The 14,825-nt window shown below is 37.0% G+C and overlaps 1 protein-coding gene across 1 annotated transcript; it reads left to right on the top strand.

Annotated features, from left to right (window-relative positions):
- Window positions 1-308: 308 nt before the first annotated feature.
- Window positions 309-1,126, top strand: LOC130851570 (translationally-controlled tumor protein-like). The gene has a single exon (XM_057732070.1). The coding sequence runs from the start codon at window positions 388-390 to the stop codon at window positions 904-906; it is 519 nt and encodes a 172-aa protein (XP_057588053.1). The 5' UTR covers window positions 309-387; the 3' UTR covers window positions 907-1,126.
- Window positions 1,127-14,825: the final 13,699 nt, after the last annotated feature.

Here is a 14,825-nt window from a genome sequence, read left to right as displayed (position 1 = left end):
AGTATATCAAGCATCTTCTCTATCCACAATGCCATGAGACTAGATATCAATTACAGGATAAAAACTGTAAAAAATACAAATACATGGAGGCTAAACAATACGTTATTAAACAAACAAGCAATCACTAAAGAAATCAAAGAGGAAATCAAATGACACCTAGAAACATATGAAAATGAAAACACAACAACCCAAAACCTATGGGATGCAGCAAAAGAAATTCTAAGAGGAAAGTTTATAGCAATACAATCCTACATCAAGAAACGAGAAAAGCTTTTTTACCGCCCGCTCCCCCCTCCCCCCGAGCGCCGCTCCGGCTGCACTGCGCTCGCTCTGAGCTCCGGGCTCCTAGTGAGGTAGCGCCACCATCGTCTGCCTCCAGTCGCCATCATGATCATCTACTGGGACCTCATCAGCCATGATGAGATGTTCTCCGACATCTACAAGATCCGGGAGGTCGCGGACGGGCTGTGTCTGGAGGTGGAGGGGAAGATGGTCAGTAGGACAGAGGGTAACATTGATGACTCGCTCATTGGTGGAAATGCCTCCGCTGAAGGCCCTGAGGGCGAAGGTACCAAAAGCACAGTAGTCACTGGTGTCGATATTGTCATGAACCATCACTTGCAGGAAACCAGCTTCACAAAAGAAGCCTACAAGAAGTACATCAAAGATTACATGAAGTCAATCAAAGGAAAGCTTGAAGAACAGAGACCAGAAAGAGTAAAACCTTTTATGACAGGGGCTGCAGGACAAATCAAGCACATCCTTGCTAATTTCAAAAACTATCAGTTCTTTATTGGTGAAAACATGAATCCAGATGGCATGGTTGCTCTGCTGGACTACCGTGAGGATGGTGTGACCCCATATATGATTTTCTTTAAGGATGGTTTAGAAATGGAAAAATGTTAACAAATTTGGCTGTTACTTTGGATCTATCACCTGCTCGTCATAACTGGTTGGTTGCTGCTTTTCATCCACACAACACCAGGACTTAAACAAATGGGACTGATGGCATCTTGAGCTCTTCATTTTGATGTTGATTTGTTTGGAGTGGAGGCGTTGTTTTTGAGAAAGAAAAACATGTCATGTAGGTTGTCTAAAAATAAAATGCATTTAAACTCAATTGAAAAAAAAAAGAAAGAAACGAGAAAAATCTCAAATAAACAACCTAATCTTACACTTAAAACAGTTAGAGAAAGAATAACAACAACAACAAAAAAAACCCAAAGTGAGCAGAAGGAAGGAAATCATAAAGATCAGATCAGAAAGAAATGAAAAAGAAATGAAGGAAACAATAGCAAAGGCCAAAAAAACTAAAAGCTGGTTCTTTGAGAAGATAAACAAAATCAAATTTGCGTCTCATCAGGAAAAAAGGGAGAAGAATCAAATCAACAGAATTAGAAATGAAAAAAGAGAAGTAACAACTGACACTGCAGAAAATACAAAAGATCATGAGAGACTACTACAAGCAACTATATGCCAATAAATTGGATAACCTGGAAGAAACGGAGAAATTCTTAGAAAAATACACTCTTCCAAGACTGAACCAGGAAGAAATAGAACATATGAAGAGATCAATCACAAGTACGGAAATTGAGACTGTGATCAAAAATCTCCCAACAAGCCAAAGCCCAGGGCCAGATGGATTCACAGGTGAATTCTATGAAACATTTAGAGAAGAGCCAACACCTATCCTTCTCAAACTGTTCCAAATTATAGCAGTGGGAGGAACACTCCCAAACTCATTCTATGAGGCCACCATCACCCTCATACCAAAACCAGGCAAAGATGTCACACAGAAAAGAAAATTATGGGCCAATATCACGGATGAATATAGATGCAAAAATCCTCAACAAAATACTAGCAAACAGAATCCAAAAGCACATTAAAAAGATCATACACCATAATCAAGTGGGGCTTATCCCTGGAATGCCAGGATTCTTCAATATATGCAAATCAATCAATGTGATACATCACATTAACAAATTGAAGGATAAAAACCATATGATCATCTCAATAGAGGCAGAAAAAACTCTTGACAAAATTCAACATCCATTTATGATAAAAACTCTCCAGAAAATGGGCATAGAAGGAAATCACCTCAATATAATAAAAGTGATATATAACAAACCAACAGCCAACATCATTCTCAATGGTGAAAAACTGAAAGCATTCCCTCTAAGAACAACAACAAGGGTGTCCACTCTCACCATTATTATTCAACATAGTTTTGGAAGTTTAAGCCACAGCAGTCAGAGAAGAAAATGAAATAAAAGGAATCCAAATTAGAAAAGAAGTAAAATTGTCACTCTTTGCAGATGACATGATATTATACATAGAAAACCCTAAAGATGCTACCAGAAAACTGCTAGCACTAATTGATGAGTTTAGTAAAGTAGCAAGATACAAAATTAATGCACAGAAATCTCTTTCATTCCTATACAATAACAATGAAAGAACAGAAAGAAAAATTAAGGAAACACTCCCACTTACCATTGCAACAAAAAGAATAAAATACCTAGGAATAAACCTGCCTAAGGAGGCAAAAGACCTGTATGCAGAAAACTATAAGACACTGATGAAAGAAATCAAAGACGATAAAAACAGTTGGAGGGACATACCAGAGGGTGGGAGGGGGCGTGAAGGGGAAGCTGGGATGAAGTGAGAGAGTAGCATTGACATATATACACTACCAAGTGTAAAATAGATAGTTAGTGGGAAGTTTCTGCATAACATAGGGAGATCAACTTGATGATGGGTGATGACTTAGAGGACTGGGATAGGGAAGGTAGGAGATAGTCGCAGGAGGGAGGGGATATGGGGATACATGTATAAATACAGCTGATTCACTTTGGTGTACCTCAAAAACTGGCACATTGTAAAGCAATTATATTTCAATAAAGAGCTCAAAAAATTAAAAAGAAGAATTGTTCATCATTAGGAAATCTATTAAATAAAAAGGTGAAACCAATTAAAGCATCTTGTAAACAGATGGCCAAAAAATTTCAATAAAATTTTCCACACTTCCTAATGAAAAGCTAACTGAAGAAAACTAACTTAATTTAACAAGAAAATTACAGGAAATTGTATATTAATTGTGTAATATTAAAAATATCTCCACAAGGAACAAGACAAGGAAACCCATTAGAACTATTTTTAGTCAACACTACATTGCAGGTCCAAGGAAAAGTCTATTATTAAAACTTAAAATGACCCCCAGAAAAGTGATGAAACTACCATCTTTGAGGATAATCTTTTACCTAGGTAAGCAAGGTAAATCAACTAGAAAACTATTAGAGTCAGTAAAGTGGCCAGATAAAATCAACAACAAAAAAATCAACAGATTTCCTGTAACTCAACAATGATAGCTGAGCATATTTAATTTTTTAAAAAGATCCATTTCTCTATAGCAACAAAGCCCATGAACTAATTAGGAATAAAGCTAACACGGATGTGCAAAGCCTTAGGGTAATGAACTGTAAAACCCCACTGGACAACACAACATTGTAAATCAACTATACTTCAGTTAAAAAAAAAAAAACCCACTGGAGGATATAAAAGAAAACTTGAATAAACAGAAAGACGTAGTGTGTCTGTTGGTTCAGAAATTGGCCCCCATACATGGAGGGAAAGGGACACTGAGGAAAGAGGCAGACCCCTCCAGATTGGTAGGTGGCAAGTTTAAGAAGCAGGGAACTTATGTACATATAAAGCTGTCTTGGGTGGCCACAGGTGAGTAGATCTCCACACCTGCCCACCAGAATCTTGAATTTGAACAGAGGCCTTAACTGGGTCCAGTCATGTATTTGGACCAGATGGTCTCAACAACACCCTACTCTTTCAAGGCTATATGCTTGGAACAGCTCCTAGTATGGGAATGGTGGGCAGAATGTACCTTCCAAGGACAGGGGAGAGGGTGAGGAGCCTATAATTGCCCAGGTGCAGCTCACGGGTTAAATGACACTCACATCTTCTAGATGACCTCCCCCAACAGTGTCCCTGTATGGACAGATTTACTGTTGTAAAAATATAACTTTGATCCAATTAGTCTACATTGATCACTGAACTTGACAGCTGATTCCCAGCTTTATGAGCAAGAAAACATAGAACTTTTTTAATTTGAAAAACAAAACTAAGTGGTGACTTACCCTATAGGATATCAAAATTTCCATTAAATCTACCATAAAATGGTGGAGCAATGGTACAGGAATAGGGAAGGATATCATTGGGGCATAGGAGAGATTTCAAGAACAGACCTTCATATATGTGGGAATTTAATTCAAGGTAAAAGTTGTATTTCAAATGATAGGACAGAATGCCTTGGGGGACTTCTGGTGAAAATTACAGATAAAGGAAAACTCGCCACTACCACACTCTGAACAATTAGAATCTCCAGATTTTGTTTTGTATGTGTGTAGTTTTGGGTTTTTGTTTGTTTTTTATTTTTTTCTACATAGCTTAGCTTAAAAGCAGAAAAGGAAATCTTCTGGTGCCAGAAATAAACTAATTTATTGAGTAGGAGTTGAAGCTATATGGCCCAGAGAAATAATTGGATTTGATACATGCTTAGGGATTTATACTTTAATATCTATACTTGGATTATGTTAAGAACCAGGAAAGAGTGGTTCCGTCAAGAAAATACTGCCTGACAACACAAGATAGCAGTCCCAAAGCCTCATGGCTATTGCCCTTCCATCTGTAGCTTCTCATCACTGGCAAGGAAGACATGGAAGAAACTTGGCCTATGAACACTATAATCCTAGCAATTAAATCACTAATGCTAGTGATGAGCATTTTGACTGGATTCAAAAACTCCTACCAGAGTTTAGGTATGCAAACTTCTTGGTTTTCTAGTTTGAGAAATAGGTCTCATTCTGATATTAGTGATGATATCAATAATGATAACAAGTCATAGCAGGAAATCTCTGTTCCTTAGTCCCTCAGGTCCCTATAGAAGTGGTCCAGCCCTACCACTCCATCATTATCACCACCAAATAGCACTCTGATTCAGCCATTATAGTGAATCAGACATTTATCTATGAGATCAATTGAAACCTCAGTATTGAGTGCCCACATGACACTAACCCTCACTGCATGCGTGGGCTGAAAATCTTGTAGGCACTCTTCAGATTCCCTTGACTGCTTCCTTTTTTCCAATGTTGCTACCTGCCTTCCTAAGTTTATCCATGTCGTATGGTCTCTCTATTTCTGGACTCAGATGAGATGACATGGGACAGGTATGGTATCTTAGCTTCCCGAGTATTTACCTACAGGATGGTAAATCCTGGAAGCACAGATGAGCCTTGGCCAACAGGAAACAGGGAATGAAAGGGAGCTCAACAGATAGATTTTCTCTCCCCTCCATGGGCTATCTAAAGTGCAGCTCCTCTTTTCCAATCTTTCAGACAATACCTGCGTGCTAAGGAAATGCTCCTGTTCCATGATCTACCAAGTCTCCTCTTACTCTTTGTGAAGTAATTAACCACTGCTTTGCTTTGCCTCTTTCCTTACTTCACTCCAGTTTTTCCTTAATCTCACTATCCTTAGCTTGTGTTTCCCAAATAAAGTATTAGTACTTTCGATCCTTAATTCAGCTTCTGCATTTTTAGAAGACCCACATTATGACCCAGCCTAATTAACAAGATTATGTACACTATCACTTATTTCCTCAAATTTAATAATGCTCTAAATATTGAACTGACAGAATTCCAGATCAATCCCCATAGCCACTTCCCTCTGACTACATATGCTGCAGTCACAGCTACTGGGAATTCTGTTATAAAAGATTGCCTATAGCAGAGTATATTTATGGGTATGACAACCAATCAGTTGGTTAATTGTCACCCTTATTAGGTAAACACACTTTCTGCTGACTGTTGTGTTGGGTTATCTGATTCTCAATTATGCCCATGTTGCCTTTGCCACCTGAAGACCAAGTGAGGCACGCAATTTATAGTTTTGTGCCTCACTAGCTTTCAAGTTATTCTCGATTACCAGCTTCCCATCATCATTGCCTAGGGAGGTCTGATCAAAGTTCCTGGGAGCCATGCTCACGTTGAGCAACACCATACCTGTTCCTGAGGACTTCCCTGGACCACACTTGACCTGATGTATGCAAAACATCCCACTGATACAAAGATGATAAGGTAACAGATGGACAGTTATCTGAGGCACATAAAGATGTAAAGGTTTTAGGGATGATTGAAGCACGTCAAACTAAGGGAGAAGATGAGATCCTCTCACAGTAACTTATCTCCACCTAGATTTTATACTCCATTGTCTTGAGTCTTATTTCTCTTAATTATCAACAGTGATCCATGAAAGTTATGTTTCTAAAACAATTTTTAAAGCATAATACAGTCTTTAACTGTATATACTTTCTCCTTAAGAATGATTTTTATATTTTATCCAGTTTTGCAATTATATTTCTGGCATTCATTTATACTTACTCTTGTGTTTAATGGATTTCAATGCTCACTGCCAGTTTTTATACCACTTTTTCCATTCTTGATTTCTTAAGTATATATCAAGGGAGAAGACAAGATGGCAGAGTAGAAGACCTTGAGCTCACCTCCTCTCAGGAGAACACCAAAATCACAACTAACTGCCAAATAACCATCAATAAAAAAGACTGGAACCTACCAAAAAAGATATTCTACATCCAAAGACAAAGAATAAATCACAATGAGATGGTAGGAGGGGCACACTTACAATATAAAATGTGTTTTAACATTACTTCAAGTAAATTTTTGGTGAGACTATGTTGAATTGATTGCAAAAATGCTCCCCAATTCTTCATGCCCTTCCTGTATCTATGTCTCCTGCAATTTTGCAGGTCTTCCCATTAAGAGGTAGAATCTATCTCCCTACTCTTGTGGCCTTGTGACTTGCTCTGACCAAGTCAAAATGGTGAAAATGATGTGTGTCAGTCTTATCCTAGGCCTCAAAAGGTCTTGTGTACTTCCACTCTTGGAACCCTAAACCACCAATTGAATAAGCCAGAGTAGCCTGCTGAATGATGAAACATATGTGGCTCCCTCCCCGCAATTGTCTTACCTGATAGCCAGTCAATTGTCAGCCAGCTAGCCATCCTAGCCCTCAGCCAACACATTATCTGACTGCAGGTGCATGAGCTAGCCTGACCAATTAGCTAAGACAAGCCCAGCTCTACAGAACTGCCCAGCTGAGCTGTACAGTTATGGGGAACAATTAATGTTTGAGGCTTTAAGAAACTAAATTTTAGGATGATTTATTGAACAACAATCACTAACTGATATCACCAAAAGGTAATTGGATGAGATTTTCTAAGACTTTACATACCTAAGAATAATATATTTATGCCTCTTTATTACTTGGCCATCAGCCTAACTCACATTTCAAATTCTTGACTTAAAAATTTTTTCCTCAAAATTCTCTATATATTGCTCTAATATTTTCTGGCATTACATGAGGGTGAGTCAAAAATTATCTGCACTCTGGCTGTAGAATTCATTTTAATTAACTTTTAGAAAGGACAAATACATCATTTTTTGACATACTCTCCTTGCTTTTCAAGACACTTTGTCCATCTGTCAACAAGCTTTTGTATTCCCTCAATAAAAAAACTTTGTAGGCAGAGCTGTGAGCCATGAATGCACCACTGTCTTCACCTCTTCATCAGAAGTGAATCTTCATCCTTATAGGGCTGCTTTCATGGGACCAAACAGGTGAAAGTCCGATGGAGCAAGGTCAGGACTATAGGGAGAATGCTTCAACACCTCAAAACGAAGTTTTTTCAGAATGTCGACAGTATGGGCAGAAGTGTGCAGATGTGCACACCCTCAGACCACAAAAAAAGAATCATTGTATGCTGCTCTTCTTTCATGCAAATCACAAGTGGGGCATCCATTTTTGCTCTCACCCCAGTTACAAATAAACTGATGTAACATGTTCACCCTTGCATAGCAGTGACTAGGGAGACAGCAGCCTTGAACAGAAAGCACTGATAAGATACTGTGGCCAACAGAAGTTTTAATATACCTGGAGCGCGGATAATTTTTGACTCAGCCTCATATTTTGCTATTTTTAGTCCTTCATGTACCCTTTTACATAACATCTGAATCCTTTTATATTTTTATTTATCTTTGTAATTGAAACATATTTCCATGATCTGGCATTTTGTCAACTTTCCTCAAACATACTGAGCCCTTTTAATCTGTATGCTGGGAAGTATCTTCTTCAGTGATATCTTTTTTTTTATCTTTATTGGAGTATAATTGCTTCACAGTATTGTGCTAGTTTCTGCTGTACAACAAAGTGAATCAGCTATATGTATACATATTTCCCCATATCCTCTTCCTCTTAAGCCTCCCTCTCAGCCTACCTATCCCACCCTATTAATTCTTCACAAAGCAACAAGCTGATCTCACTGTACTCTGTAGTAGATTTCCACTAGCCATCGATTTTACATTTGGTAGCACATATATGTCAATGCTATTCTCTCTTTAAGTCCCAGCTTCCTCTCTGCTCAGTATCTTCAAGTCCATTCTCTACATCTGCATCTCTATTCCTGCCCTGCCACTAGATTCATCAGTACCATTTTTCTAGATTCCATATGTATGCATTAGCATATGGTATTTGTTTTTCTCTTTCCAATTTACTTCACACTGTATAACAGACTCTAGGTCCATCCACCTCATTACAAATAGCTCAATTTCATTCCTTTTTATGGCTGAGTAATATTCCATTGTATATATGTGCGACATCTTCTTTATCCATTCAACTGTTGATGGGCATTTAGGTTGCTTCCATGTCCTGGCTATTGTAAATAGTGCTGCACTGAACATTGTGGTATGTGTATGTTTTTGAATTATGGTTTTCTCTGGGTATATGCCCAGTAGTGGGATTTCTGGGCCATATTGTAGCTCTATTTTTAGTTTTTTAAGGAACCTCCATACTGTTTTCCATAGTGGCTGTACCAACTCACATTCCCACCAACAGTGCAGGAGGGGTCCCTTTTCTCCACACCCTCTCCAGCATTTATTGTTTCTAGAATTTTTGATGATGGCCATTCTGAGCAGTGTGAGGTGATGCCTTATTGTGGTTTTGATTTGCATTTCTCTAATGATTAGTGATGTTGAGCATCTTTTCATATGTTTGTTGGCCATCTATATGCCTTCCTTGGAGAAATGTCTATTTAGGTCTTCCACCCTTTTTTGAATTGGGTTGTTTGTTTTTTTGATATTGATCTGCATGAGCTGCTTGTGTATTTTGGACAGTAATCCTTTGTCTGTTGCTTCATTGACAAATATTTTCTCCCATCCTGAGAGTTGTTTTTTGGTCTTGTTTATGGTTTCCTTTTCTGTGCAAAAGCTTTTAAGTTTCATTAGGTTCCATTTTTTTTTTGTTTTGTTTTTATTTCCATTATTCTAGGAGGTGGGTCAAAAAGGATCTTGCTATGGTTTATGTCATAGAGTGTTCTGCCTATGTTTTCCTCTAAGAGTTTTATAGTGTCCAGTCTTACATTTAGATCCTTAATCCTTTTTGAGTTTATTTTTGTGTATGGTGTTAAGTAGTGTTCTAGTTTTATTCTTTTACATGTAGCTGTCCAGTTTTCCCAGCACCACTTATTGAAGAGGCTATCTTTTCTCCATTTTATGTTCTTCCCTCCTTTGTCATAAATTAGGTGACCATATGTGTGTGGGTTTATCTCTGGGCTTTCTATCCTGTGTCATTGATCTATACTTCTGTTTTTGTGCCAGTACCATATTGTATTGATTACTATAACTTTGTAGTATAATCTGAAATTGAGGAGCCTGATTCCTCCAGCTCTGTTTTTCTTTCTCAAGATTGCTGTGGCTATTCGGGGTCTTTTGTGTTTCCATACAAATTGTAAAATTTTTTGTTCTAATTCTGTGAAGAATGCCATTGGTAATTTGATAGGGATTGCATTGAATCTGTAGGTTACTTTGGGTAGTATAGTCATTTTCACAATGTTGATTCTTCCAATCCAAGAACATTGTATATTTCTCCATCTGTTCATGTCATCTTTGATTTCTTTCATCAGTGTTTTATAGTTTTCTGAACACAAGTCTTTTGTATCCTTCAGTAGGTTTATTCCTAGGTAGTTTATTCTTTTTGTTGCAATGGTGAATGGGATTGTTTCCTTCATTTCTCTTTCTGATTTTTCATTGTTAGTGTATAGGAATGCAAGAGATTTCTGTGCATTAATTTTTTATCCTGTAACTTTTCCAAATTCATTGATTAGTTCTTGTAGTTTTCTGGTGGCATCTTTAGGATTTTCTATGCATAGTATCATGTCATCTGAAAACAGTGACAGTTTTACTTCTTTTCCAATTTGGATTCCTTTTATTACTTTTTCTTCTCTGATTGCCATGGCTAGGACTTCCAAAGCTATGTTGAATAAGAGTGGCAAGAGTGGAAAGCCTTGTTTTGTTCCTGACCTTAGTGGAAATGCTTTCAGTTTTTCACCATTGAGGATGATGTTTGCTGTGGGTTTGCTGATATGGCCTTTATTATGTTGAGGTAGGTTCCCTCTATGCCCATTATCTGGAGAGTTTTTATCATAAATGGGTGCTGAATTTTGTCAAAAGCTTTTTCTGCATCTATTGAGATGATCATATGGTTTTTATTCCTTAATTTGTTAATATGGTGTATCACATTGATTTATTTGTGTATATTGAAGAATCCTTGCATTCCAGGGATAAACCCCACTTGATCATGGTGTATGATCTTTTTAATGTGTTGTTGGATTCTGTTGGCTAGTATTTTGTTGAGGATTTTTGCATCTATGTTCATCAGTGTAATTTTCTTTTTTGTGTGATATCTTTGTCTGGTTTTGGTATAAAGGTGATTGTGGCCTCATAGAATGAGTTTGGGAGTGTTCCTCCCTCTGCAATTTTTTGGAAGAGTTTGAGAAGAATAGGTGTTCTCCTCTAATTGTTTGAAAGAATTCACCTGTGAAGCCATCTGGTCCTGGACTTTTGTTTGTTGGAGGATTTTTTATTACAGTTTCAATTTCATTACTTGTGATATGTCTGTTTATATTTTCTTATTCGTCCTGATTCAGTCTTGGAAAATTGTACCTTTCCAAGAATTTTTCCATTTCTTTGAGGTTGTCCATTTTATTGGCATATAGTTGTTTATAAGTAGTCTCTTATAATCCTTTGTATTTCTGTGATGTCAGTTGTGATTTCTCCTTTTTTATTTCTAATCTTATTGATTTGTGTCCTCTCTTTTTCTTGACGAGTCTGGCTAAAGTTTTATCAATTTTGTTTACCTTCTCAAAGAACCAACTTTTAGTTTTACTGATCTTTGCTATTGTTTTCTTTGTTTCTATTTCATTTATTTCTGCTCTGATCTTTACAATTTCTTTTCTTCTACTGATTTTGGGTTTTCTTTGTTCTTCTTTCTCCAGTTGTTTTAGGTGTATGGTTAGGTTGTTTATTTGAGATTTTTCTTGTTTCTTGAGGTGAGATTGAATTGCTATAAACTTCCCTCTTAGAGCTGCTTTTGCTGCATCCCATAGGTTTGGGGTTGTCATGTTTTCATTGTCACTTATTTCTATGTATTTTTTAATTTCTTCTTTGATTTCTTCAGCGATTGCTTAGTTACATAGTAGTACATTGTTTAACTTCCATGTGTTTGTGTTTTTTACAGTTTTTTTTTTCCTGTAAATGTCTTCTAATCTCATAGCTTTGTGGCCAGAGAAGATGTTGATGTGATTTCAAATTTCTTAAATTTTCTGAGACTTCATTTGTGACCCAAGATGTGATCTATCCTGGAGAGTGTTGCATGTGCACTTGAGAAGAAAGTGTATTCTGTAGTTTTTGGATGGAATGTCCTATAAATATCAATTAAATCTATCTGGTCTATTGTGTCATTTAAAGCTTGTGTTTCCTTGTTTATTTTCTGTTTGGATTATCTGTCCATTGGTGCAAATGGGGTGTTAAAGTCCCCTACTACTATTGTGTTACTGTCGATTTCTGCTTTTATGGCTGTTAGCATTTGCCTTATGTATTGAGGTGCTCCTATGTTGGGTGCATAAATATTTACAATTGTTATATCTTCTTAGATTGATCCTTTGATCATTATGTAGTGTCCTTCCTTATCTCTTGTAACAGTCTTTATTTTAAAGTCTATTTTATCTGATATGAGTATTGGTACTCCAGCTTTCTTTTGACTTCCATTTGCATGGAAGATCTTTTTCCATTCCTTCACTTTCAGTCTATATGTGTCCCTAGGCCTGAAGTGGGTCTCTTGTAGACAATATATATATATGGATCTTGTTTTTGTATCCATTCAGCCAGTCTGTGTCTTTTGATTGGAGCATTTAATGCATTTACATTCAATGTTATTATTGATATGTATGTTCCTAAGACCATTTTCTTAATTGTTTTGGGTTTGTTTTTGTAGGTCTTTTTCTTCTCCTGTGTTTCCCTCCTAGAGAATATCCTTTAGCATTTGTTGTAAAGCTGGTTTGGTGGTGCTGAATTCTCTTAGCTCTTGCTTGTCTGTAAACTTTTGATTTCTCTGTCAAATCTGAATGAAATCCTTGCTGGGTAGAGTAATCTTGGTTGTAGGTTTTTCTCTTTCATTACTTTAAGTATATCCTGCTACTCCCTTCTGGCCTATAGAGTTTCTGCAGAAAAATCAGCTGATAATCTTATAGGGTTTCCTTTGTGTGATATTTTTTGCTTTTCCCTTGTTGCTTTTAATATTTCTTCTTTGAATTTAACTTTTGTTAATTTGATTAATATGTGTCTTGGTGTGTTTCTCATAGGGTTAATCCCGTATGGACTCTCTGTGCTTCCTGGACTTGGGAGACTATTTCTTTTCCCATGTTAGGGGAGTTTTCCACTATAATCTCTTTCAATATTTTCTCAGATGCTTTCTTTTTCTCTCCTTCTTCTGGGACCCCTATAATTCGAATGTTATTGCATTTAGTGTTGTCCCAGAGGTATCTGAGACTGTCCTCAATTCTTTTCATTCTTTTTTCTTTATTTTCTTCCTTGCCATTCATTTCCACCATTCTATCCTCCATCTCACTTATTCGTTCTTCTGCTTCAGTTACTCTGTTATTGATACTTTCCAGTGTATTTTTTATTTCAGTTTTGTTATTGACCCCTGTTTGTTTGTTCTTTAGTTCTTCTAGATCTTTGTTAAACATTTCTTGTATTTTCTTGATTCTGTTTCCAAGATTCTGGGTCATTTTTACTATTTATTACTCTGAATTCTTTTTCAGCTAGCTTGCCTATTTCCTCTTCATTTATTTGGTCTTGTATGTTTTTACCTTGTTCCTTTGTCTGTGACATATTTTTTTGTCATCTCTTTTTTTCTTTTTTTGGATGGACAAGATTGTGTTCCTGTCCCACTGGCTGTTTGGCCTGAGGCTTCAAATACTGGAGTTTGTAGTCTGTTGAGTAGAGCCGGGTCTTGGTGCTGAGGTGAGAACCTCTGAGAGACCTCACTCTGAGGAATATTCCCTGGGATATGGGGTTCCCTCTTAGTCCAATGTTTTGGACTCAGAGATCTCATCACAGGAGCTCAGGCCTGACCCTGGGCTTCTGAACCAAGATCCCACAAGCCAGTTGTGCAGGTGTTCCTCCAGTCTCCTTGGGCCTCTTCGTACCCCATTAGCATTGGGCAACTGACCTAGTTGCGGGGAGACATGAACTCTACATCCTCCCATGCCACCATCTTGACTCCACCTCTCTTCAGTGACATCTTTTAATGTCACTTCTGTTCCAACTGTTTACTCCCCATAAATAGCTGTGTTTTAAAGTTTTTCTCTCTATTTTATGTCCCCTATAAATTCTCTTTTTCATAATCTTACAACTGTTTACCTGTTGCCTCTGCATTATGGAAGAAATCATTAAATTTGCCTTCATACTACTATTTCCATTATTACTTTTATATTGACATTCTGCTATGTTTTCAATATTGATTTTAATCTGCTTTGTATTTTTAATTACTATGTAACCTTTTCTAACTCCACTCAACTCCATCTTCACTTTTAACTATAATTCACCTGATCATCTTTGCAACCTGTTCTCTTTTTATAGCTTTCTCTTCCTGTTTTATAAATGCCACATCATTACACACATTACTGTGGACACTAACTTTTTTCTAAATGTTTTTCTAACTCCAGGGATTACTCATCTAAAGAGGTTTCTATTTCTCTGAGTTATAAAATTTATGTAATATTTATTTTATTCTGAAATAGTTTTACATGTTGAACAACACCCCAGCCGTTGTTGAGGTCTGTTCTTGTTTTTCAGTTTATTCCTCATGGAATAAGAAAAAAACAGTCTAGGCTCAATGCTTGCCAACACACAGAGATTGTGGCTTAGTTTCAGTATAGTGCATTACAATTGGAAGGCATAGCGATATACACAGCATCTAACTCAAATTTCAAGGCTTGGAGATATTCCTCTATTATGGCTTTGCTGGATTTCAGTGAAATCATTAATCACCTCCTATTCCTGCCTTTTGATTCTCTGATATTGTGAACCATTGGAGAATTAGAGCTATTCTTGTTTTTGCCCACACCAACAGCCTTTTAATATTTTGGAACTATATCTCCAATAATACAAAGCAAAACTCTTTACTATCTCTCCACCCAAATGCTTTTTGCCCTATGTTTTTGTGGAAGTTTCAGTGCCCAAATTACTGTATAAAAACAAGTACTAATGAGGCAGGTGGAAATAAGAGGGGAGGGGAACAGTATTCAGATAGGAGAATACAGTTCCCAGTCAAAAAGCAACAGTGAGAGAGGAATAATGATGATTTCATGAAGTTTCAGGTGGCAAAGCAGATGTCAACAATTA

This window comes from Hippopotamus amphibius, chromosome 4, assembly GCF_030028045.1.
Source record: "Hippopotamus amphibius kiboko isolate mHipAmp2 chromosome 4, mHipAmp2.hap2, whole genome shotgun sequence".
Lineage (NCBI taxonomy): Eukaryota > Metazoa > Chordata > Mammalia > Artiodactyla > Hippopotamidae > Hippopotamus > Hippopotamus amphibius.
Note: the sequence above shows the minus strand (reverse complement) of the source record. Positions and strands in the feature narration are given on the sequence as shown.

Bases quoted from the DNA above. Each gene is read 5' to 3' on its own strand.
- LOC130851570 (XM_057732070.1), top strand. From the start codon at position 388: ATGATCATCTACTGGGACCTCATCAGCCATGATGAGATGTTCTCCGAC.